The sequence below is a fragment of the Danio rerio genome, chromosome 9 (genome assembly GCF_052040795.2).
Source record: "Danio rerio strain M-AB ecotype USA chromosome 9, GRCz13ab, whole genome shotgun sequence".
NCBI lineage: Eukaryota > Metazoa > Chordata > Actinopteri > Cypriniformes > Danionidae > Danio > Danio rerio.
Genome location: NC_141029.1, coordinates 31,691,572 through 31,717,449, shown reverse-complemented (window position 1 = coordinate 31,717,449; position 25,878 = coordinate 31,691,572). Strand labels below are relative to the sequence as shown.

The following is a 25,878-nucleotide window of genomic DNA, read 5'->3' as shown; positions in this document are numbered from 1 at the left end:
AGGTGTCCTGAGAGGTGTTTTAAAGCAAAACCCCCCTGGAAGCCATGGTTTACTGTGAGTTTTAGACCAGATGAGTGATGTAGTTAGACGTGACACAGAGCAGAAGCAGTTTACATGTACCTGGCAAGGTTTCATAAAATAAGCACTCATAAATTTATAGCCGTGTCTCATTTTCAAAGGCTGCACCCCCTGGAGATGCATTTGTCTGCTGCTTACGTCATTGAAGCTGTCTCGTTTAGAAAAAAAGCATTACACTGCAGTGAAATTACAGTAATTTACACCTCTCTAGAATTAGTCAATTTTATTGTGCTTACTTTACTTAAATGGGGGATATTTTTGACATATATGGGCGACAGGATGCACCTCTGGAGACCGCAGCCTTTAAATTGAGACAAAGGCATTGGTAACAGAGTAATCTTCAGGAATGTGTTGCAGAATGACTGCTATGCAGGACACTGATGAAAATGATTGTGATGTGATGAGGTCACAGGAGTGTGCTTTTAATGAAAACTTCCTGAGTTTAATGTTAGCCCTCATAATCCATCTGCATCCATTTTCATTTTCATTATTTTGAATAGTTAAGAGTTAACAGTATTAACCCCTGTGGAATGATTGGCATTTAATTAAATCTGTTGACGCAATGTTGCTCAAAATTTGTGCAGATTTACGAAAGCTACATAGTTATTTCTAACAATATAACATAAATGTTACTCTGAACAAAACACAAACAAAATACATTTTGCTTCCATAAATAGGTGTACTTTGTGGTACATCTTGTCAACCTAGAATTATAAGGTTCTATCTGACATTTTTGTCAAAATTGAGTTATTGACATATTCGAATTAAATAACAACTTATTTACATTATATGATGTTGTTTACATTTGAAGACTTTTAATTTAAAAAACAAATGGTACACACAGTGTTTGCTATAGAATGCAAACACTTTGAAGCTCAATATGTCAAAATCATTCAGAATGCAGATAGAACCTTATAAATCCAAGTTGACGATTTGTGTGTATCAATAAACCAACCTAACTAGATATTTGTATCAATATACCTTTATAGATCATTTAATAACAGGTATTTTGACAGATTGAAAGGACGTATAATGCAAAAATCAGCTAATGAGAGTTTTCAACACAGTTGTGTGGCAACAGTCTGTGCATATAGTCAACCTCTAATGGTTTAAATATAATAATTGTATTTTTTCTAATCAGTGTTTTGAAAAGCAGTCTGCGGAAACACTTTAATTGATTTTTCTTTTCCTTTGTCATCAAAGGGGGAAGTCCTGCCCATTAATGATGATCTGTACCTCATTAGCATGGAAGGTTAGTCTTATAAACACGCTTGGAATTTAGTATGGTAATGAATATGTACATGGTAATGTTGATGTATTTGGTCTTGGCAGTATAGATCTGTTATGCTGCTGCTGCTGCTCAGACATGCTGTCTGAGAATATAACATGCTGCTACTGCAAACATAGTATACATTTAAACACCCTTGGCATTTCTAAGCACAGGTGGAGCTGGGGCAGAGAAGGGTCTTCGAAAACTTGCCGCAGTTTAAACAGCGTAGTATGACGCGTAGCTTTTAAACTGATGAAAAGAAAGTTCATTGGCTACCAAGGTGTGAGCATCCAATCTACTGCAGTTGTAGTTTATGACATAGGAACAGACTTGGTGACCTATCAGTCTGCATGTGCAGAAAGTTTCATGCCTGAAATTCACTTATTTTTAGGGTCCTAGTGCATTTTAAAATTTAAAAGGGTGGTCCACATTGAATTTTCACGGCTTGGCTGTGTTTATAAGATGTAAAGCAATGTGTGCTCATGCTTCATTTGTAGAAAATCATGTTATTTTTTCATATATCTTGCTTTTATTCTATACACTACTCAGCTGACATGAAAACAACTGTCATATTTCCCAGTTCCTCTGAAAGGCCTGCCCTCAAGAGGCTTTGATTGGTCAGCTAACATAATGTGCTGTGATTCGTGAATTGACTCCACGTCACCGTGTGAAACCCCTACAAGCACGTGCTTTTGCACTGTGTAAACAACCGTATCAGTTTGATCCTGAATCAGACAGAGAATGAAATGGACACAGCTGAACCTCATGCCTGCTCTCTAAAATAAAATCTGACAAGTGTCTTTCACACACATTCAGAATAAACATGTGTAAGTTTTATTAAACTTTCACATATCATTTTCGTGTTTGTTATTTGAGATATAGAACACAGGGAAAGCGGCTTACTTAAAGAGACACTGCAGCGCTGCGGAAGATTGTGGGTGTTTACAGCGGTTTGACTGATGAATATGAATTTATAGCTAAATTGTTAGCGGTGCCAAACAGCATTTCCTGTTGTTTACATCCTTGTTTACATCCTTGCTACAACATGCCGTTAATGCTAGATACTGTACATGTAGTTGATCAGTTTTAACAATTGAAAATACTTACAGGTTGTGGCTCACAAACGACAGCTTCGTCAGGTGGAGGAGTTTTAACTGAATCGAGCACTGAACTGGAAGAGATTCTGGAAGCTATCCTTTGTCAAATGCTAGCTATAACTTTTTTATAATTCTCTGCAGCATAATTCAAATGAACTTGTAAGCACTTCTCTTTTTGTATCGTGTCCTTTTGGAGCCCAATTCCATTTTAGCTTTCTCTGCTATAAAATTACAGTGACTCTGGCCACGCCCCTTTCCTGTGTGGGGTATATGCACATGGTAATTGCGCGTAACTGGAAGCCCTTGTGATCTCACTAGCCCAGATGAATTTTTTTGTTGCCCTCAATCTTTGTTTACTGTAGGCTTTGCTAAGCTAACTCTGTAAAAGTTAATGTCTCCCTTTGCATTGAACTTTTAGCATCTTACAATCAGAGATGTAGTTTGTTCACACAGCTACATTACACATCAACTAAAGTTTCAAATATGATATCGTAGTGGAAAACGCCCTTTAGATTTTTTTTTAAATTATATCTATCACTAATCAAATTGAAGCTGAATGCATTGTTAAGGTTAAAAAAAAAAGTATTTTCAGTTTTTTTACCATGTTGCTATGGTGATGCTATGATGTTCTGGATGGTTGCTGCTAGGTTGTTATTTACTAACCCAGCTCAAATCAGACATATTTGTACAGTATTGTTCAAGCTAAGTGTAACAGAGTTATTTTGGTAATATTATTTTCACTCAAAATCCTTTTTTCTATTGAGTATAACTTTAATTTACTTCATTTGATATTATTATATATTATTTTATCGTTTTGAGTTCATGCTTGTATGTGACTTTCAGGACCTGTTCAAGTGTACTGTCACTTTAAGAGTGTATACTCGTTTGTGTGCGCGCTCATCGCTCTCTCAGTTCACTTCCTTCTGAGCTGAGAGAAGGTTGTCTCGTGGTTAATGGAGACATTAAACGGTAATATTATTGACGGTTGATTGTATATTTTAAATCTAAAATGTTTGTTGCTTCGCTAAACATACTCTGTGATGTGGAAATATGAAACTGTGGTTCTAAATGGTTGTGATTGAGATCGTTTGCATTTGTGAGTGAGATTAGCACATATTAGCATGCTGTAATTACTCCTCGTGTGCCAACAGGTTGTTTAATGAAGATCATAATCACAGAATGCATGTTTTCAACACATTTTCTATTTGTGCAGGTATGTTTTTGTATTGTTGGTAGTTTTTGTGATTTCATGTCATTAATATTAATTTAGTCTTATGTTAAGCAGATTAGTTTAATACATGTTCTTTCAAGAAATCGCTATCGCAGTTCACTTCCTTCTGAGCTGAGAGAAGGTTGTCTCGTGGTTAATGGAGACATTAAACGGTTGTTTAATGAAGATCATAATCACAGAATGCATGTTTTCAACACATTTTCTATTTGTGCAGAAAATAAAGACAGTGCCAAGCGGTAAGAGGTTTGGAGTCCTTTATTGAAAAACAACAACACAACGCAGAACGGATTCCACTCGTGTGGGACCCGTTACAATGGTGCCGTGACCTTTTAAGGATCCATCTGAAGACCGACGTCTGCTCGCTCGCCGTGGAAGCTGCATGGACTGGTTTTAGGTACTTTTCAAAGACAAAAGGACTATTTTATATAAAGTGAGGTGGACTATATACATTTTTTTTCTCTCACAGAAGACATTTTCGAACTGATTTCAGACTCTTAAAATATACATTTGCTGACTGGTTACTGTTATTGATTGCCATTGTTCAGTACAATATTTCAGTTCATTTATTGATTTAAATTTGAAGATAATTAATTGGTACAATACAGCAATATGGCAGAAGGCGTTAATAGCTTTGCTGAAGAGATGAAGGACAATGAGGTGTTTGACCAAAGTATCCAGTTTGGTAGGGGAAGGGGTTTTTTCAGAATACCTTCTGAACCTAGGATGCCAGGGCCTACTAGCAGAGCATTTGATACACCTGTTCTGACTTCTACAAGATATGTTGATCGTGCCATGCCATCTCCAATTAACCAAAATTCAGATTTGAGTTCACTCATCAGTGAAATAGCTGAAAAAGTAGGACAGTCTATTACTGCTCAGCTACGTTCTGATAACAGTACAAACCGTAGTAATTCTGAACAGCCAGCTGAGATGACACTGTCTAATGTCAAACTAGTGATGCAGTCAGATGTAAAAGAGCCACCAATATTTAGGGGCGATGGTTCAGATAAATTAACTGTACAAGAGTGGGAAAATATTATGTCCCTGTACCTGAGAAAACGTGCTATTCCGACTGATGAGCAGTCACAAGAAATATTGGATAGGCTAATGGGGAAAGCAGGTGATGTAGTGAAAATTAAATTGCGTAATAACACATCTGCTGACTGCACCAGTAAACCTCGCTTGATCTTTGACATTTTAAAACAGCATTTCAGCACCATCTCCTATTCTAGTATGCCCCTAGCCGATTTTTACAATACTTTACCGATGCCATCTGAAGATGCAATGGAGTATTGGATCAGGCTGAACAAGACAATGGATGTTGCCAAGGAATGCCTGGAGAGACAAGGTCGGCGCGTTTGTGATCCAAGTCATGAAATCAGCATGATGTTTATCAAGCACTGCCCAGATAAGTCTCTTTCTAATGTCTTCAAATTCAAATCAGCAGAGAAATGGTCAGCTGGTGAGATACAGGAGAGACTTGATGAACATATGCAAGAGAGGAAAGCTAGGACCTTCACTAATTTACACAGTTTGAATATAACTGAACATAGAGCTTGCACTCAGAGTCCTGATGTTGTTGAGACAGTTGCTTCTAACTCTCCTTTGTCCATTCCACCTTCTCCTATGGTGCAGTCTGGCAGTGACAGTGCTTGCATGAAAAGTCTAGTGAGTCTATTGGACCGTCTTGTCACTCAACAGACCCAATTTCAAGTTAGCCCACATCATCAAGCTACAACATTTCAGACTTACCGCAAACCATGCAGGGTTTGTAGATCTTTGGATCATTCAACGGTGTCACATTGTAGACAGGATAACAGATGTCTGAAGTGTTTAACTCCTGGACACTGGAAAAAGGACTGCCCTCAGCGAGCTGATCGTAACCAGCATCAATTGGAAAGTGGGGCTGGCAGACCACCTAACCAGTTAAACTATTGAACCCGCATTATGGAAGGGGTGATGTGGGTATGGATACTAAATACCTTCATGAAGAATGCGATCTTGCCCAGCTCTATGAGAAAAACTGTAATAGTGCTCCTAGAGGGACCAAGATAGTTGTACAATCTAGTCAGAAAGTCGAAGCCTTCAGTAGCCTTTTCTATGTTCCTGTTCGTGTCAATGGCCACGTTATTCTTAACGGAATGATTGATTCCGGTTCTATGGCATGCACAATCAGTAAACATGCTGTGGAGAAAATTAGTTCTGCAGGCATTTTGCCTGAAAAAAAGCATTCAGAAGAAAAGATTGTCTTGATCGGCTGTGGAGGTCAGCAAACCCAGCCTGATGGTTTCTATGATTTGGAGATCCAGTTCTTTGACACTCGGTGTGTTGCACCTTGCTTGGTCGTGCCTGGCCAGCGTGATGATCTTATTCTGGGCTCTAATATCATTAAACACTTAATTCATGAGCTGAAGAACAACAATGATTATTGGGACATTGCTTCTAGACCTGACAATAAGTTTGATGAAGACGTTCAGCAGTTCTTGTCAATGTTTACGGGTGTTGAGCGTTGGAAAGGAGACACTGTTCCTGACAAAATAGGCACTGTCAAACTCACTCAAGCGGTGGTACTTTTACCAAAGCATGAACATTTGGTCTGGGGCCGTTTGCCATCTAATGTGCCCATGTCGCCAGGCAGCACAGTGATCGTTGAGCCGACCAATTCAAAAGCTATGCCTCGAGACATTCTAGTTGGTCGTCTTGTTGTACCACTTTGGGGTGACAGGTGGGTGCCTATGACAGTTATGAATCCGACAAATAAAGTGATCACATTGAAGAGGAACAGCAAAATGGCTGATGTGTTTCCATGTATTGCATCTGAAGATTTTGAGATTTTTCAGGGACTGCACATTACTCTAGTGGAAAACAAGTCAGATGATTCATGTAATTCCTGTGCAGCTGACCACATTGACAAAAATCTGCTGAACCTGGGTCTTGAGGAAATTGACGTCAACTGGAGTCAGATAAGTGATGATTGTAAATCTCAACTTACCCAGTTACTAGCTGATTACCAAGACATCTTCTCCAAGCATCCATTGGACTGTGGTGAAGCCACTGGATATGTGCACCGAATACGACTGACGGATAATCGACCCTTTCGATTGCCTTATAGGCGAGTACCTCCTGCCCACTATGAAAAATTAAGGCAAGTTCTCACTGACATGGAAGAAAAAGGTATCATCAGGAAGTCTTCAAGTGAGTACGCATCACCATTAGTGATGGTGTGGAAAAAGGATGGTGGATTGCGTATTTGCACAGACTTCAGGTGGTTAAATGCCAGAACTATGAAAGACGCACACCCCTTGCCTCACCAGGCTGACTGTCTGGCTGCGCTTGGAGGAAACTGCTTCTTCAGCACTATGGACCTCACGTCAGGGTTTTATAATATTCCAATGAGTGAGGAGGACAAAAAATATACGGCTTTTACTACACCGCTAGGCCTTCATGAATATAATCGAATGCCTCAGGGGCTTTGTAATAGTCCAGCCTCCTTCATGAGAATGATGCTTGGGATCTTCGGAGACTTGAACTTTTCAAAGCTTCTATGTTACCTTGATGATCTCCTTGTTTTTGCACCATCTGAAAGTGAGGCTCTGTCCAGGCTGCGTACAGTGTTTGATAGACTGAGGGAGAACAATCTGAAACTTTCACCTAAAAAATGTCATCTACTTCAAAGTCAAGTAAGATTCCTTGGCCATATCATTGACAGTGGAGGTGTGTCAGTTGATCCAGCAAAAGTGGAGGTCATCACAAGGATGACTGCTCATGATCTGATGGATAATGATGGCTGCACACCGTCTGTCAAAAGGATTAAGTCTTTTCTTGGCATGGTATTTTATTACCAACACTTTATTCCAAACTGCTCATCTATCTCTAAACCTCTTTTCGGCCTTACAGCTGGACAGAAAAGAAGAGGAAAATTGTCTAAGGAAAGGAAGTTTCAAGGCACTTACCGTAAACTTACCCCTGCAGATTGGACTACAGAGTGCCAGGTCGCTTTTGACAAACTTAAGACTGCTTTACTGGAGTGTGTCATGCTTGCACATCCTGACTTCAATGAGCCCTTCATTCTTTCTGTTGATGCTTCATTGGACGGGCTAGGGGCTGTATTGTCCCAAGTGCCAAAAGGTGAACTACAAGCCAGACCCATTGCTTTTGCAAGCAAGACCCTCAGTACATCGCAGCGCAGATATCCTGCTCATAGACTAGAATTTATGGCTCTGAAGTGGAGTGTATGTGAGAAGTTCAGCCATTGGCTGAAAGGCCACAAATTTACCATCTGGACGGATAATAACCCTCTCACATATATTCTGACTAAGCCAAAACTTGATGCTTATGAGTTGAGATGGGTTTCCAAACTGGCGGCATACACTTTTGACCTGAAACATTTGCCCGGAAAAGCTAATGTTGTGGCGGACACCTTGAGTCGCGACCCTTTTGTTGAGCCAATTGGACGGAGACTGTTGAATGAGCCGTATTCTTACTTGATGCAGGAGGCCAGTGGGATAGGCGAAGATTCCGTTCACGATGTTTTCAGGGTCAGTAGCCATATTCAGCCAAATCAGCCCATGGAGTGTCTTTCGCAAAGTGTTGACTACAACGTGGATGAAGTCAAAGCTCTTTGTCAGTCACACTGCAGTTGGACAGACGGAGCAGAGTCAAGAGCCCTTCATTTAGTCCATCATGTTCAGATGATATCGGGTTGTCAGGAGACTTTACCAGTGCTCTCTGCCCAGGAGCTCAAGGACAGTCAACAGGAAGATCTGACTATATCCAAGGTGTTGTCATTCTTGATTAGACAGAGACGTCCATCAAGAAGAGAAAGGCATGGTGCAAGTGCTCAAGTAATAAGACTGTTGAAGCAGTGGAGTAAGTTGGAAGTTAGAGATGATGTGTTATATAGAGTGACGAAAGACCCTTTGACTAAGAGGAAAAGATTACAGTATGTACTGCCTGATAGTCTGAGGAACAAAGCTCTGTCTGGTATCCATGATCTCGCAGGCCACCAAGGGCAGGACCGTACTATTTCACTTGCAAGACAACGCTTTTATTGGCCTGATATGGAAAAGAATATCAGAGAATATGTTCAATGCTGTCGAAGGTGTGTCCTTGCAAAGTCACCAGAACCTGCTGCTCGTGCCCCTTTGGAGAATATCAAGAGCACAGCCCCGATGGAGTTGGTGTGCATAGATTTTTGGTCAGCAGAAAATAGCAAACAATGTTCGGTGGATGTCCTCGTAGTTACTGACCACTTCACCAAGCTTGCTCATGCATTCCCTTGCGCTAATCAAACAGCAAAGCAAGTTGCAAAAAAGCTTTGGGACAATGTGTTTTGCATCTACGGGTTTCCAGAACGCATACACTCTGACCAGGGCACAAATTTTGAGAGTAACCTCATAGCAGAGCTTCTTCGTCTGGCTGGTGTCGCAAAATCTCACACAACAGCTTACCACCCAATGGGCAATGGTGGCACGGAGCGCTTCAACAGAACCTTGGGTAATTTGCTTCGATCGCTCCCTTTAAAAGAGAAATGTCAATGGCCACAACAGATCCAAACTCTCACATTTGCTTACAATGCAACTATTCACGAAACTACAGGTTATGCACCTTTCTTTTTGATGTTTGGCCGCATACCCAGACTTCCGGTTGACATCATGTTCAATCAAGTACTCGATAACCCCGACATTGCTGATTACGACTCTTATGTCAAGTCTTTACTGTGCTGCTTGAAAAATGCTATGGATATCGCTCAAAAGCATTCCTCTGTCGAGCAAAGACATCAGGCTAATCAGTACAACAAGCGTGTTAGAGGAACTCACTTGTCGGTGGGGGATAGAGTATTGGTGGCTAATAAATCAGAAAGAGGCAAAAGGAAGTTGGCCGACAAATGGGAAGACGGAGTGTTTACTGTTGTTGAAGTGAATCCTGACATTCATGTTTATAGGATAAGGGATGCATCAGGCCGCACTAAAGTTGTGCATAGGAATCTTTTACTGGAAGTGAATTTCTTGCCAATTGTTGGAATTGATAAAGAGCAAAGTACCAGTGAAAATAATCAGCCACTGATCATTGTGGAGTCTGATCAGAATGGAGCAGATCAGGACTCAAGCGAAGACTTGTCTGCTGTTTCGTTCACTGAGAGCTCAATTCAATCTTCCTCTGACTATCCTTACCCACTTCCTGTTTGTGAATCAGACCGCAACCCTGTGGTTCATGTGACTTTACCTGTAGATTTAGAAAACTCTCATGATTTGGATGAGGTAGACACAGTGGATGCAGATATCCATCAATCTCCTGGTGCTGCCAATGAGTTGCCTACAAATGAGAAACATGAACAAGATTCAAATGAAATTGCACAATACTTACCTGGCTCTCCTGACTTACTGTGCAGTGATCCATCGTTGAGAGGTGCTGAAAATGCTGATCTTGTCAAGCCTGTTAGAACGAGAGTTGGAAGGATAGTTAAATCTGTAAACAGATTGATTGAATCTATGGTGCAGATGCCAGTTTCAAAAGTTCAAGTTGTTTAAATTGAGAATTCATTTTGAAGTCTTAATAATTTAATGTACTGACATTGTTTGTGACAAGTCAAGTTTAATAGAGCCAAGTGCTGTGTGGTGTATTAGGCATCACATTAACTTAAAGGGAATTTGAGACTTGATCAACCTCTTGTTTTCCTTAACCTTGAAATTGAGGTAACTTTTATGTTGGTTTCGTGAATTAGATTTGCGAGTCACTTGTGCTAGTATCGTGTTCACTGGGAATGTCTTTTTGGTACATTGAAAGATTTTGATGAAAATAAGGAGGGGTGAATGTAACAGAGTTATTTTGGTAATATTATTTTCACTCAAAATCCTTTTTTCTATTGAGTATAACTTTAATTTACTTCATTTGATATTATTATATATTATTTTATCGTTTTGAGTTCATGCTTGTATGTGACTTTCAGGACCTGTTCAAGTGTACTGTCACTTTAAGAGTGTATACTCGTTTGTGTGCGCGCTCATCGCTCTCTCAGTTCACTTCCTTCTGAGCTGAGAGAAGGTTGTCTCGTGGTTAATGGAGACATTAAACGGTAATATTATTGACGGTTGATTGTATATTTTAAATCTAAAATGTTTGTTGCTTCGCTAAACATACTCTGTGATGTGGAAATATGAAACTGTGGTTCTAAATGGTTGTGATTGAGATCGTTTGCATTTGTGAGTGAGATTAGCACATATTAGCATGCTGTAATTACTCCTCGTGTGCCAACAGGTTGTTTAATGAAGATCATAATCACAGAATGCATGTTTTCAACACATTTTCTATTTGTGCAGGTATGTTTTTGTATTGTTGGTAGTTTTTGTGATTTCATGTCATTAATATTAATTTAGTCTTATGTTAAGCAGATTAGTTTAATACATGTTCTTTCAAGAAATCGCTATCGCAGTTCACTTCCTTCTGAGCTGAGAGAAGGTTGTCTCGTGGTTAATGGAGACATTAAACGGTTGTTTAATGAAGATCATAATCACAGAATGCATGTTTTCAACACATTTTCTATTTGTGCAGAAAATAAAGACAGTGCCAAGCGGTAAGAGGTTTGGAGTCCTTTATTGAAAAACAACAACACAACGCAGAACGGATTCCACTCGTGTGGGACCCGTTACATAAGCCACTTCAGCATTTTTTTTTCACCTGAAAATGATTTAAAGAGTGTTTACTATGAGAGTAAGATGTTTAAAAAAGCACTTGTCAAACACGCCCTCTATTGTTCTAAAAAAAAGTCGTCCTACCCCGGACTTATGCCATTGGTTAAGTGTGAAGTTGAAATGTTGGGCCGCTGAAGCAAACAGAGCAATGTTTGACAGCGTCAGCGTGTTTACCATCCTCGGGAAGTCAGTCTTCTGGGTTTTAACATCGACAAAATTACACACTTCACCTTTAAATCCTGTTCTTGGCAGAGAAGATGTGAATGCAGGTCTGGACGTGGGAAGCTGCTGCTTGTATGTTGCCCATATGACATGTGCGGTTTCTCTCTGTGTCTCCGTCAGGCTGGAGAGGAAGATGACAGCTCTCAACCCAGTGCTGTTCCTGCTCTGCGGCGTCTCTGTGTCTCTGTCTCTGAAGGTGGTGTCAAAAAGAGGCTCAGGTATGTCCAATTCCTGTCTGTCTCTCTCTCTCTCTCTCTCTCTCTCATTACTCACTGAGGGCTCGCACTTCGCATTAAAGTGTAACATCAAATATTATTTCACGGCGTAATGAAAGCTGCCGTGCTAAACCGCTCTCGTGGGCCATGTGACTGTACATATTAAAGCTTAATTTAATGCAGCATTGACGGTGAAGGTCACTCTTGTGTGCTCAGACAGTGAAATAGTGCGTGTGAGAGAGAGAGAGTCTGTGTGTGTGTGTGTGTGTGTGTGTGTGTGTGTGTGTGTGTGTGTGTGTGTGTGTGTGTGTGTGTGTGTGTGTGTGTGTGTGTGTGTGTGTGTGTGTGTGAGTGTGCGCGCGTGTGTGTGTCTGTGTGTGTGTGTTTTTCTTTACGCACAAGTAGGCATGTGCATAATCGCCAAACTCCACATACACACACTAACAAGAACACATGTAAACACACACACATACAATTTGCAACAGAGAACAGGTTGGGAAGAGAGCAGTGCCAGCCCATCTGTCAGAGGTGATACTCTAATGTGTGTGAGGGAGGGAGCGTGTGTGTGGGGGTGTGGGTGTTTAAGGGAGCGCGAATTGTGTGTGTGTGTGTGTGTGTGTGTGTGTGTGTGTGTGTGTGTGTGTGTGTGTGTGTGTGTCTGACTGGGAAAAAGCGCACAAAATGTGAGCCAAGACCACCATGTACTCCAGATAATTAGGTGCAGGGAGGTGTTGTGAGTTCAGCTGCAGTTTGATGTTCCTCAGGACCAAAAATTTGTATTTCCTGTTATCTCGCTTTTCTCCTGGAGCATAATGGCGACAAAAGAAGAGATGCTCATTTGCTGAAACTTGAGGCATTCAGTGAAAATGAGCTAAACGTGTGAACCCTATTTCAGCGTCGGATAAAGAAATGCTTATTATATACAGTCTGATGGAAAGAGACGGGAGTCTTTTAAGGACAGCTTCGCTACCTTAGAGTCAGCATGAAATGGCATTCATAACCCATTATACTTGTGTAAGGATGCATATTTTCCGAATGAAACGGGATATTTAAGCAGAGAAACTGTTGAGCGTGGGTTGATTTTGTTGGTAAGGGTTGTGATTGGGTTGTGAAAAGTGGATGTTATGAATGTCAGAATGGACCGTGATCTGAATGAGTGTTTGCTACAATTGTCCCTAAATGGCTATTTGGTTATTGGATATCCAATCTAGTCCAGCATTATACAAAAGCCTGAAGAGCCTAAGTGAAATCGAGCCACAAGGAAAGTCATTTCAGAGGGGGAATTGTGATTAAAAGGTACCTTTTGGAAAAACGTGCAATGTTGAACTTGAGCAGTGAAAACAGTAAAATATATTTAAAAATAATGCAAATTTAATAATCTAAATACGTTCAACAAACAGTTTATTTACCTTCTGTCTCAGGGCCTGTCATGCTGCTTATTTAAACTACTTATTTAAAATGAGCTGAAATAACTTAATTCTTTAGATTTGTTTCAGACCACTTGATTGTTTTACGTTCAACCTATTTAAATTTGTAAAAACATTCATTCATTCATTCATTTTTCTTCAGGTTAGTCGGGACCTTCTTGCTGTGAGGTGACAGTGCTTACCACTGAGCCTCCTTGTTGCCTGCTACTTGTTTAAACTACTTATTTAAAATGAGCTGAAACAACTTAATTCTTGAGATTTGTTTTGGACCGCTTGATTGTTTTATGTTCAACCTTTTTACATTTCTAAAACCACTGAAAGATTAAAAACATTTTTTCTTGTATCGGTCAAAATATCCTGATTCCTATATATCCTGTTTGTATTTGGATGCCTATAACATTTGTCTTAAATATTTTGGCCAATATTAGCAGTAACTTCATTTTTAAATCTGTTTCATATATAAACACTGTCAAAAGCCAATGTGTTCCTTTACTGGGATAATCATGCACTTGAGGGGTAGGCTAAGGACATCCCCTGACTATCCTATAAAAGATTGATGCTTTTTTGAAAATGTTTGAATTTTCATCCTGTCTGTATTTCAATCTTAGTCCCACAAGATCATGTGAAAGTTTCAGTTCTGTCATCTATTTGTTTGCAGCTCCTTCGAGCTGAATTTGTTTAAATCTAACTACGGTTAAGTTTTAACTTTATACAATTATGTTGGGACAACATTAAATAATTTTGTGTAACCCAGCATTTCATTTACAGAGGGGTTAGTACATTGAAGGTGCAGTATGTAATTGTATGTAAACTAGGTATTGCACTCCTGGTTCAAAACACACACAAGAACAGGTTGCCAGATTGACTCCGCTAATAAAGGCTGATTTACATTGTGTTCTAAATAAAAACAGTGGCACATGATAGAAGGTCTTTTCACTATTAAAAGGAGCTTTTGTCCCAACAAACACCTGAAATTTATATTTTGGAAAGGCTTCTATCTCTTGCAGCTGAACAACAGGATAAACTGACAATTTTTACCTCAGGTACACCTTGTGTGGTTTATACAGAGTTAACTAGGTATTGCATTCCTAGATCCTACATGCAAGTGTAGGTTGCCAGATTGATGACCAACAGGAGCGAGTCTTGAGCCTAAAGGCTGATTTAATCCATGGCTGGCAGGCAATAGAATAAATATTCTCCATATTTAAAGAAGTTTTTGTCCTAACTAAAATTAATAGTTTAGAAATGGCTTCTATTTCTCACAGGTGAACAACAGATAAATGACAATAATTAGCTCAGGTACACCTCATGTGCTTTAATTATAGTTAAATGCTAATAATGTGAGTTTGAACGCCATTTTACATGACATTTATTGCCATACTCCTGAAAGCAGCATCAGATAGTTCACCTCATATTTTGAAAATAAAATACACCATTTTTAAATTGAGCTTTAAAACTGTGACTCAGTACAAAACAACACATGTCAGTGATTCAGCATGAACATTTAATTATGTTAATAAAGGTTTAATAAGTATCAATCAGATTATAAACCTTACCTGTTTGTTGGAGTGCAGTGAGTGTACATATTTTCTGTGATTTTGAACAGCTGTATTTAAAATTTTGTCATGTTGCGTCTGCACAGCCAAATTGCTTATCATTGCAAATCTTCACATGTAGCATGTTGTTAGGACATGGGGTTACAATGTAACCAGCTCACCTAATGTTTATGTTTGTAATATTTCTGTTATTTGCTAAGTATTAACCAACTCACATGGAACTGCTACTGTTCACCGAAGGTCGCCTTCAGTATTGTTTTTCAGATAAACAAGAATGTTTACTTGACATGTGACTTAAATATCTGCAAACATATTGTGGCATTTTTATGCTTTAGAAGAGTCAAAAACAGCAACTTAAAGTTTTACATCTTTGTGTGAACTTACCTTGTCCATTAAAATTGTCCACAGTGCAATTCGGGTGTACTAAAAATACAAGTCTGTCTACATTTCGTCTAAACTGCAACCACACAGCTATATTTATAGCATCACATATTCAAGGTGAAATGAACACTTCATAGGCAGTAAAACATCAACATCTTTTGTTCCTTTTGTTTAAATAATTACGGGGCAGATTATAGTGAATAAAGACTTAGTATTATGCAAGACACTGCACAAGATATGTTATGACCTCGAAACGCTTCTACACGGTTCATGATTTGTAAACTAATCTATTTTAATGTTTGCACCACATACAGTAATCTTCTCTATACAGATGAAGACAAAATTAATAGCCCCCAGTGAAAATGTAATTCTTTTTTTAATATTTCCCAAGTGATGTTTAACTGAGCATTTCCTGTTCTCTTTTTACTTCTGGAGAAAGACTTTTTTTTGGCTGTAAATTAAACCTAAAATATTTTACAAAAAGTAAAAAAGGTTGTAAGGTCAATATTATTAGCCCCTTAAGATATTTTGTTTGGCTACAAAACAAACCACTGTTACCCAACGTCTTGCCTGATTAAACTAACTTGCCTAGTTAAACTAATGGACTTATTTAAGCCTTTATATTGCACTTTTAATCGCATCTTCCAAAATAGCAAATACAATATTATGTATTGTTATCATCAAAAAAGTTATTACAAATTAGTTAATAAAACTAAAATGTTTAAAATGTGTTGAAAAAGGGCTTCTTTTAGTTAAACAGCACTTGGGAAATATTACAATTTCATAGGATGGCTAAAAAGTTAGCCTTCAACAGGAACACTGCTCACGTAGGAGTGCTAAAAACACAAGTCCTAATAAATAAGCTCAAAAAAATATGTAGGATCAAGTTAAAAAGGCATGGTTGCTTCTGTAAGTGTGTTTTTATCTCATGTTTGCCATGGCTAACACTATCCGTGAGCTTTAGCCTAGGGTTAATGTAGGTGAGACGTTATTTTTTTAAGCATGATTGAGTATTAACCTTTTGGTTGTACTCATTTCTGAACCGGCAAGATACGTACAACAAACACAGTCACTTTAAGTTTCAGAGAAGATTAAATAAGCTATTTAGTGCCAGACACCGGACATTAAGTTTTGAGACTGCCATCAAATGTGCTGTCAGCAATGCAATATTGGTTTTTGTGACCATTTTGTATCCACAGGCAGAGTTTTTATGACACTGTGCTGTTTAATAAACACACATCTTCACAAAGGAGAAAGAATTATAGCTTACATTGCCTCTTGTGGATGCGTTCTCTGAAAAGTGCAGCGAAGTGTATGCAGAGCAATGTGTTTTCTGCTTTTGCAGCAATACAGGCAAAGTTTTACAATGTGTCAAGCTTCATGGAGGCATTTTACCATCAGTTATAGTTCCATTGCAGAAGAGTGTTGTTTGCATAAAGCCACAAATAACTTATTTCATAAACGAAGGTTATCTGATAATAAAAGGGTTACTGAAATAATGAGTACAATTTGATTTGTTGTGTGCTTTCAACACACACTGCAAAAAATAACCATCTAAACACAACAAATAAATGAAGGATTTGAGAAGATACAGATTAGAAACATGTCAAATTATCTGCCTGTGCAGTAAGATAATTATAAGTGCAAGATTTGATCTTAAAAGGGAAAAATGTCTTGATACTAGAGTTGATAAACAGGAGAATTCCTTTTAATTTAAGGGTTGTCATTATATACACTGCAAAAATGCTTATCTTACTTAGTCTTGTTTCTAGTACAAATATCTAAATGTTTTTTAAATCAAGAAGCATTCTCTAGGCAAGCAACAAATATTGTCCTGTTTTAAGAAATAATGTCAGAATTAAGCGAGTTTTTGCTTAAAACCAGCAAAATAATCTGTCAGTGGGGTAAGCAAAATAATCTTATGCCAAAGCGAAAACAATATTATTTTTATCACACTATTGGCAGATTATTTTTCAAAACAAGACAACTAAACCAAAGACAACTCAGCATTTTATTTTAGCATGAATTAAATCAGGATCACACATACACTACCTGACAAAAGCCTTGTCGTCTATCCCAGTTAAGAGCAACACATAATAACTTGACTTCTAGTTGATTAATTAGAAAAGTGGCAGAAGGTAGATTTTTCAGATGAAGCATCTGTTGAACTGCATCTCAATCATCACAAATATTAAAGAAGACCTATTGGAACTCGCATGGACCCAAGATTCTCACAGAAATGTGTCATGTTTTGGGGTCATATTCAGTATGGGGCATGCAAGAGATCTGCAGAGTGGATGACAATATCAACAGCCTGAGGTATCAAGACATTTGTGCTGCCTATTACATTACAAACCTCTGGAGAGGGCACATTCTTCAGCAGGGTATCACTCCTCGTACTTCAGCCTCCAAAATTCAAGTTGCTCCAGGATTGGCCAGCCTAGTCACCAGACATGAACATTATTGAGCATTAATATTGAACATGAATTCCTAAAGCTTGGATAGACGAGAAGACTTTTGTCAGGTAGTATACATGCATATTATCCACTTTTTTTTTTTCGAATTATAAGACTTAAGTAGTTACAATGCAAAATTATTACTTGCTGCTCTCTAAAAATATGCGACCTAACATAACTGCGTGTATTTTGTCTCTAAATAGCAAGTATAAGATTGAGTATCTTTTAGTGAATGATCTTAATCAGGTTACTACAGCTAAAATAAAGTCTTAATAATACAAGTTTGGTCTTAAAGTATCTCTCTGATTGCAATTAAGTTAAATATGCAGGTAAAATTCTTAACTTACACTTCAATAATTTAAAAACAATCAGAATAATCTTACTCAATCTAATCTTACATAATATTTTACTCTTAAATCAAGATCAGTACCTTTCATTTTTTAACTGTTAACTAAATAAAGAGTTTTTGCAGTATATCGACCTCAGTATGTAGAACAAAACAACTTTTTTGGGAGCTAATGAGATTTCATGATTTTTGTTTCATAAGCACTCTTCATTTTCCTGGGCTAAAACTTTTTATATATAATGAGCACAAAATCCCTGAGTGGAACTTTAAGAAAGTAAATGGAGTCTATTTTGATTTCATGGTAAAGCAAGGCATCTTATCTAGAACATACAGTACTTGAGTGCAGCCTTGAAAAGACACTCGAAATACACACGTTCGAGTTCACTTAAAGCACAGCCTTGCAGAGACTTTTGACCATGGGGGTGTTGAAGGAACAGCACTTTAAAGGTTTTTTGAAGGCAGTCTAGAATTACAGCAGAGCTGGACTGCCATCGACGGCTCTGCTGCATGATGAAAACAAGCTGCAGGTAATGTTTAGATTTGTATGTGCTGGCTTTTCTCATATGGGAATCTCTAAGGACAACATCTGTGGCTTGCTGGTGATTACCATAAATAATAATTTAGCTTGCTCCTCTGTTTAAAAAAAAATAGGAAATGCATTTATATTAACACATTGGCATGGAAACTGTGTGAACAGCAGCCCTACAAACAAATCAATCTTTACATATGCGTTAATACTGTAACTTTTGATTACTTAAAGAAAAATGGCTGCTGTTGTTGTTTAATATCCTGCTCAAATTCACTTTCATTATCTCAATTTCCTTCATTAAACGTTTTTTATCATTATTAAAATTGTAAAGAATTTGTTTTAAAGAGAACCTGATTCCACCTGCTGAAGTAGGGCCTAGACAAGCAACTAGTGCCTACAATTAGCCAGTGAGAAAAAAACAGTATGTGGTTTAGCATGATTATTAAATCACAAAGGATCTATGGAAATATGTAATCTTATGTAAATGCATACAGCTCCTGATAGCAGTGTTTTCAGGGTTTTGTTTAGGCTCCCTGCACTTGATCCACATAAACTTCGTTACTTGTGCCAAAGATTTTCCCATGTTTTTTAATGAGTAAAATCCGTTGTCAACAAAAATGTTCAACAGTGAAAAAGCCCACCAGAATAAAAGCTCTGTTTTAACATTTGAAAGCAAAGAAAAACAACAACCATATATTTTCATAATTTGTTATTGTAATATAAATTAAGTAATATTAATAATTATTATAAAAATAGATATTCAATATACTAAAATTGTTATTATTATAATAATAATATTTTAACAACAACAACAACAACAACAACAACAATATGAATAGTATTATGATTATTAATTATAGTGATGGTAATAATACTATATACTATTATTTACATTAAATATTTTGTATTAATAACATCAATAATAATAATATTAATAAAAATAATAACAGTACAATGTACAAATTAACAGTCAACTTTATCAAATGAAATGAGTGTAGTTAACTCAAAATTTACTGAAAATGTATTCTACTCATTCGAAAAGAGTTTTGAACTCAGTGTTGAAGGTAATGAGGTAATTAAATACCTCATTACTTCAAATTAAGTGGAGTAAGTTCTCAGCACTAATATAGATTTGTTTTTTAACTCAAATGGTTTGTAGCAGTTGGTTTCCCTTAAATGGTTTGAGTTGCCTTAATTTATTGGGTTTTACAGTGTAATAATAATATTTTATTACTATTATTATTATTATTGATTATATTATTACTACAAAATATTTCATATAAATAATAATAAATATGTTTTCCAGTGTTGGGTTGTGACTGGAAGGGCATCCGCTTTGTAAAACATGCTTGATAAGTTGGCGGTTCATTCTGCTGTGGCCACCCCTGATGAATAAAGAGATTAGCCCGAAAAGAAAATGAATAAATGAATGAATAATAAATATTATTGTTGTTGTTGTTGTTGTTGTTAAAATATTACTGGCAAATGTTTAACAATAAGCAAACAGTATTTAGCATATTTAACACTATGTGCTTTTACTTTATTAATTTAATTTATATACTTTCACTAAATAATAATAATATTCATAATCCAGTTAAACATTTTCCACTTTATTATGCATGTTGAAATATTAAAATAATAAGGCAAGGCAATGCATGGCAAGTTTATTTACTGTATATAGCACATTTCAGACACATTGGTAATTCAAAGTATTGAATTACCTTTCTCTCGGTGTAACATCTTTCAGATGAGACATTAAATCGAATACCGACTATCTGTGGTCGTTAGAAATCCCAGGATGTCCTTTGAAAAGGAGTAAGGATTTACCCCAGCATCCTGGCCTGCTAACCCTGCCCATATCATAATTGGCTTCATTATTTTGTCTCCTCTCCACCAATCAGCAGGTGTGTGGTGTGCGGTCTGGTGCAAAATGGCTGCTGCCGCATCATCCAGGTGGATGCTGCACACTGGTGGTAAATCAGGAGATTTCCCCCCTAAAAATGTGCTTAATGTTGGAACACATCTGATCATTTCTAGAAGCTGATTCACCCTGCTTTTGACTGAACTCTTGGAATTTCTAATTGAATTGATCATAATGATCTGAGTAATCTTAGGTTTGTATTCAGTGAGCATATCTGTAATTTATTGAGGTCCTAGGACATTAGTAATTTGCAGACAAGTTGTAATGCTTTAAAAATTATGAAATAAATCATATGCTGTTTCATATCCTACAAAAAAAATGATTGACAGCAATTTTCCCAAGTAACCAGCCTCTGGCAAGTCTGGCAAAATGTTAATGCATGACATAGTGAGTCCATGTGACAGTGACAGTTGCATACAGCATTCTGTATCACATAGTGAAAAAAAAAAGATAACTATGCCATTTGCAGCAAACTTTCTAATTCTGAGCAACTGTTAGGAGCTGCACTCACAGGAATTTCATCACTTATGCATGAGCAGAGGTTCATCCACCTGGAAAAGTAGTCCCACCTCGACTGGACCATTTAGACAACTTTCAGTTTACGTAACAGCATTCGTGTAAGAGCTTTAGCACAAAAACACAAGCTTCACATATTTCAAATTCTTACATGTGACATTTTGACGAGTCCAAAAGAAGCCTGGAATATTCCTTTAATGAAATGGAGAAGTGTGCTGAAACCTGCGAGAGAGTTTTATTGGACTATCTGCGCGCCGTTCGGCTCAGTGACGCTTCTGACTGTATTGCAGCAGAATCGAAGCTTCAAAGACACTATTAAATGTCAGCCGCATCCACATCACTCTCCATGCTGAAGATGAAATAATAACTCTTTCCCTTTTTCCATCTGATCATCTCAGCAGAGGCCCAAGGCATGGCCCAAACATCAGTGTGTGTGCGTACGTATCTGTGTGCGCGTGCATGACTGTGAGCGACACAAACACACGCACACATCTCATCAGCACAGCATGCATTCCTCTTGATGTGTTTTAAAGGACTTCACAGCTGTAATTGAACAGGGCCATGTTCTGATTGGTTATGAAATATCAAGCTCTAATTGTCTCTTGCATTATGGATTACGAAGATGCTGAAATTTGAATGCAGCTTCATGAAAGGAGATTTGAGAAATGAGGGGAGAAATGTCATCCATGGACAAAAAGAGGAGCGCGCCTTCTCTAAAGAAATGATTTAAGTCGATTTGAAGATGATTCATCGGTGCATTTTACAAGACTTTTGCTGATAATAGTCATATAAAGCTTGTGAAAATAACATTTAGTTATTTCATGGAAGGGCAAGACCTTTTAAAAACAAAAACTCCTTGCAAATGGACTTTAGTCAGGGTAGACAGCATGGTTAATTTGACGTAAATCAAAGTAAGACCGTGAGTTTGTTCGGTGTAATGAGTTGTGCTGTCTTAGGTGATGTCAGATCTGCACAAAACCAAACCATTTATTTTTAGAGTTTCTGTGCAGTTTTCTGAAAGTCATACGTTTAACATTTAATAGACTTAAAATATCCCTCACAGCCTCTTTTTGATCTGAATCAAATAAATATGGCATCTGCCCTGACTAGGTCTCTTCACAGAAATATTTTATTATGGTTATTTGTGTAATGCAGGGGATTAAAAGGTGCATTGAAGTCCACCTAGCAAATACATATTGATGAGTTTGCAGGTCATGATTACTGTCAGATCAAATCTCTTTGGTCGGAATAAGATATATTTTTCTGTTAAAATAAAATCCTCTGATAAACAGAGAATGCCCTCGAGTTATTAATTTTGTATTTCTTTATGCAATTTATTCGTTTGTGCAATTGACCATATGCATGCACCTGTTATGATTATCAGTGATCTAACAGTTGTGGATTGCTAATGAACTACAAATCCACCATCCCATGGACTACATATACTGTCATGCACCACTCACATACACACTAGTTCCTGTTAGTCTGTAATCACACACACAGCTGTGGTTAATTCACATTGATGAATAGGACTATATACATTTTAAGTCAGAATTATTAGCCCCCCTGAATTTTTAGCCTCCTGTTTATTTTTTAAAACGTTAGATTTAATAACTTATTTCTAGTAACTGATTTATTTTATTTTTGCCATGATGACTGTAAATAATTTTTGACTAGATATTTTTTAAGACACTTCTTTACAGCTTAAAGTGACATTTAAAGGCTTAACTAAGTTAATTAGGTTAACTAAGCAGGTTAGGGTAATTAGGCAAGTTGTTGTATAATGATGGTTTGTTCTGTAGACTATCAAAAAAATAGCAAAAAGGGGCTAATAATTTTGAGCTTAAAATTACTTTAAAAAAATTTAAAACTACTTTCATTCTAGCCAAAATAAAACCAATAAGACTTTCCGCAGAAGAAAAAATATAATCAGACATACAGTGAAATTTTTTTTGCTCTCTTAAACACTATTTGGAAAATATCTAAACAAACAAAACAGAACAATCAAAGGAAGGCTAATAATTCTGACTTCAACTTTAAATCAGTTTGTTTCCCCTCTTGTTGTCTGTTGTGTTTTCGTTGCTCCCATGATAGCTGTTTGTTCCCTGGTTTGTTCTAGTTTTGTTTTGTTCTGGTTTGTTTAATATATAAATGTTTAATGCTGTGTTTGGTTCCTCACCTTGTCGTCCTCCTTTGCACTACACGCCAGCTTGTAACAACACCATTCCTTTAACTTATCTGATTTTTGCCTTCAGTTTCCCTTTAATTGGAATTTTACAGCTTAAATCCTTTCTCTCGTTGTCTTGATGAAGGCACACCACACAATCAAAACGTCACATTGCTTTGTCGCTTGAACAAACCACATGTATCAGATGTCATATTTACTTTGAAACAAAAGTCCAAAACAGTTACTAATAGTTCCTTACATTTTGATTGGAGGGTGGGGGGGTGTCTCCCCATCTACCACCACTGTGCAGAATTGTATCGTGCTTGGATGATGCATCAAATTGCGCCAGACCGCACACCACATACCAGCTGATTGGAGGAGAGAAAACAGTGATGAGGGATCAATTATGATATGGGGATGGTTAGGAGGCCACAATGAACAGAAGCCAGTGGGAAAATTTGGCCAGGATTAAACCCCCTACTCGAAACAACAACGAAGGGTATTCTAACAAGTCAGGACCTCGGTTTAACATTTCATCTGAAAGACAGCGCTCACTGAGCAGTATAGAGTCCCCATTTAATTATATACTGGGGCATGTGGACCCACACAGACCACAGGTTAAGCTGTTGACTATGAAGACAAAATTTAGGTGAATACTAAATCTGTCAATATTGCAACAGAAACCAAACTGGGTTTTTCACCTTTAATTTGGATAGAATAGTGGAGGTTACAGAAAGGGAAGTATTGGAAGCAGAGGGAGGGGAAGGGTACGCAAAGGACCTTGAACTGGGAAATCAAACTCAGGTCGCTGTGAGCACCATGGTGCTATATGTCGATTCACTTAACCACTAGGCCTAGGCCTAGGAGTTCAAGGCAACTATTAGAGACTATTAAGCAGGGGTGAGTTGGAGGTGGTTAAAGCTAAACTACGCAGAGCTGTGGCCCTTCAGGAATTGAGTTTGAGACCATTGCACTAGGCTATTTGCGCTGATGGGATGCCCTATTTTTGAGGTTATCAGACAACAAAAATGGTCAAAAATGCTGCATTTTTTATCAAAAGTAAACCTTAAAAATTGTTTTAGATTTTTATTTTATGTATCATTCATTGAAGTTGATGTATTTTTATTGTTATAGATTTATTATTGTAGAAATGTGGTATTTATCAAATTTGAACTGATTTCGGCATGAAATAGCCAGAGAAGTTGATATGCCAATAAATTCAAAACTCTCTTTCTCTGCATCCCATTTTTTTGCACTACTCTATGCCATTAAGTATAAACTGTGTTAGTACTGTAGTTCATTCACACTAAAAAGCCTTAGAAGAGTAATTGTACTTTTAGAACCTGAATGTAAGTTATTATCAGCTAACTGATAAACAGAAGTGTGGAATGTTGAACACTTTATGCAGTCAATGGTCACAGCTTTGCTCACGTAGTGTAAGTGGATGGGCTATTGTGTGCTAAGGTTGGATAACTTTTTTTATTTATTGTGAATTGTGCAAACCTCCTAAGTGATTATGCCACCTCCAGAAGGTTATGATTGTGTTGGGTACGATTTGGTAGTTTGGTGAATTATTTCACTAATTTGAAAAACTCATGCACTGCACTGTTGGGTCTATGAGTGCATAAGTGCACAGTGTTATAGGGCATCATTTGGGACACAACTTATTTTGAAAAGCTGGAGTTGTGTAAAACAGTTTCTGTGCACTCATAGAAAAACAGCGTTATAGATGTGGAGGACACAGCAAAGTCTGGTGTACATCCAGTTGTACATCATTGATATTGACCTTAGGCACGGTGTACCATATATCAAACTGTTTATTTTTCTGTTGTGCTTGTACATTTGACATTTTATGTACGCAGCTCATAATTTATTTAAATAGTTTTTATTTTTTTGTAAATTAAAAAAGTCAGCTTGATCCATTCCATGCATCATGTTTTCTCACTCACATGACCTCATAAACATTCCTAGGTCTTTAATAGTGGCTCACCATCCATTGGGGGCCATAACGATATCAGTCAATACATACTTATTTTTAAAGTTATCTTTATCAGCCCATTAACAAAGTAAATGATCAGCTTATAAATGATGGATCATATCTGCTGGATGATCTGCTTGTATCTTTGCTGCTGATCATGACATTTTTGATTGGTGATTTCTACATAATGTGACATTTTGCACACAGCAGGTGCTCACTTTACAAGTGTTTAGGGAAGACAAGATGTCAGCAGCGTTGGAGAAAGTAATGATCTGAGGTTTTCATGCATTTTCCTTGTTTTCTGCGGTTAAGGTTTTAAAATAAAATCAGCTGTCTGCTGTATTTGTTACAATTTTGTTTTTATAATCAGATTGAGAAAAATTAATGATCATATCGATCTTTCGTTTCTTTTTTAAATATTGCCACCTAGTGATGTAGATGCAACATCCAGTCACATGCAAAACAACCATAAACTGTAAAAGATATGGAAGTAGCATCTGTGACGTCGCTCAGGTTTCTGAAGAGCGCAAATGAAGCAACATATAGGCATGGCCAACAGTCACCATTTTCCTGCCAACCAACTGGGGGTAGCCAAACAAGGGAAAAGAGGCGGAGCATCAGTGAAGCTACAGAAGCCTGCTAGCATTTTGCTTAAACAGGCTTTTCTTTGCGAGAAACGATCGCTTAATACTTCATTGCCTGTGACTCGTTTGTGTTTAGTTGTATACAGTACTATATTAATAAAGTGGTTAGTCTTTTAAAAACACTGTTGTAATACATTGAGCCACTAAACATTG

At 37.5% G+C, this 25,878-nt stretch overlaps 1 protein-coding gene across 16 annotated transcripts in view; it reads left to right on the top strand.

The window, feature by feature from the left end:
- The window catches only part of il1rapl1a (interleukin 1 receptor accessory protein-like 1a), a 269,892-nt gene that overhangs the window by 129,524 nt on the left and 114,490 nt on the right, over nucleotides 1-25,878 (top strand). For 6 of the 16 annotated variants that reach the window (NM_001077576.2, XM_087266966.1, XM_087266959.1 and 3 more), the window contains one exon: nucleotides 11,710-11,807. In NM_001077576.2, coding sequence (NP_001071044.2) covers nucleotides 11,723-11,807 — 85 coding nt within the window. In that variant the 5' untranslated portion in view covers nucleotides 11,710-11,722. Of the gene's footprint in view, nucleotides 1-3,767; nucleotides 3,829-3,890; nucleotides 4,071-10,692; nucleotides 10,752-10,933; nucleotides 10,996-11,104; nucleotides 11,166-11,709; nucleotides 11,808-25,878 lie in introns of those variants that run through there. The other 10 variants (XM_087266970.1, XM_087266964.1, XM_087266972.1 and 7 more) reach the window with 5 other exon arrangements.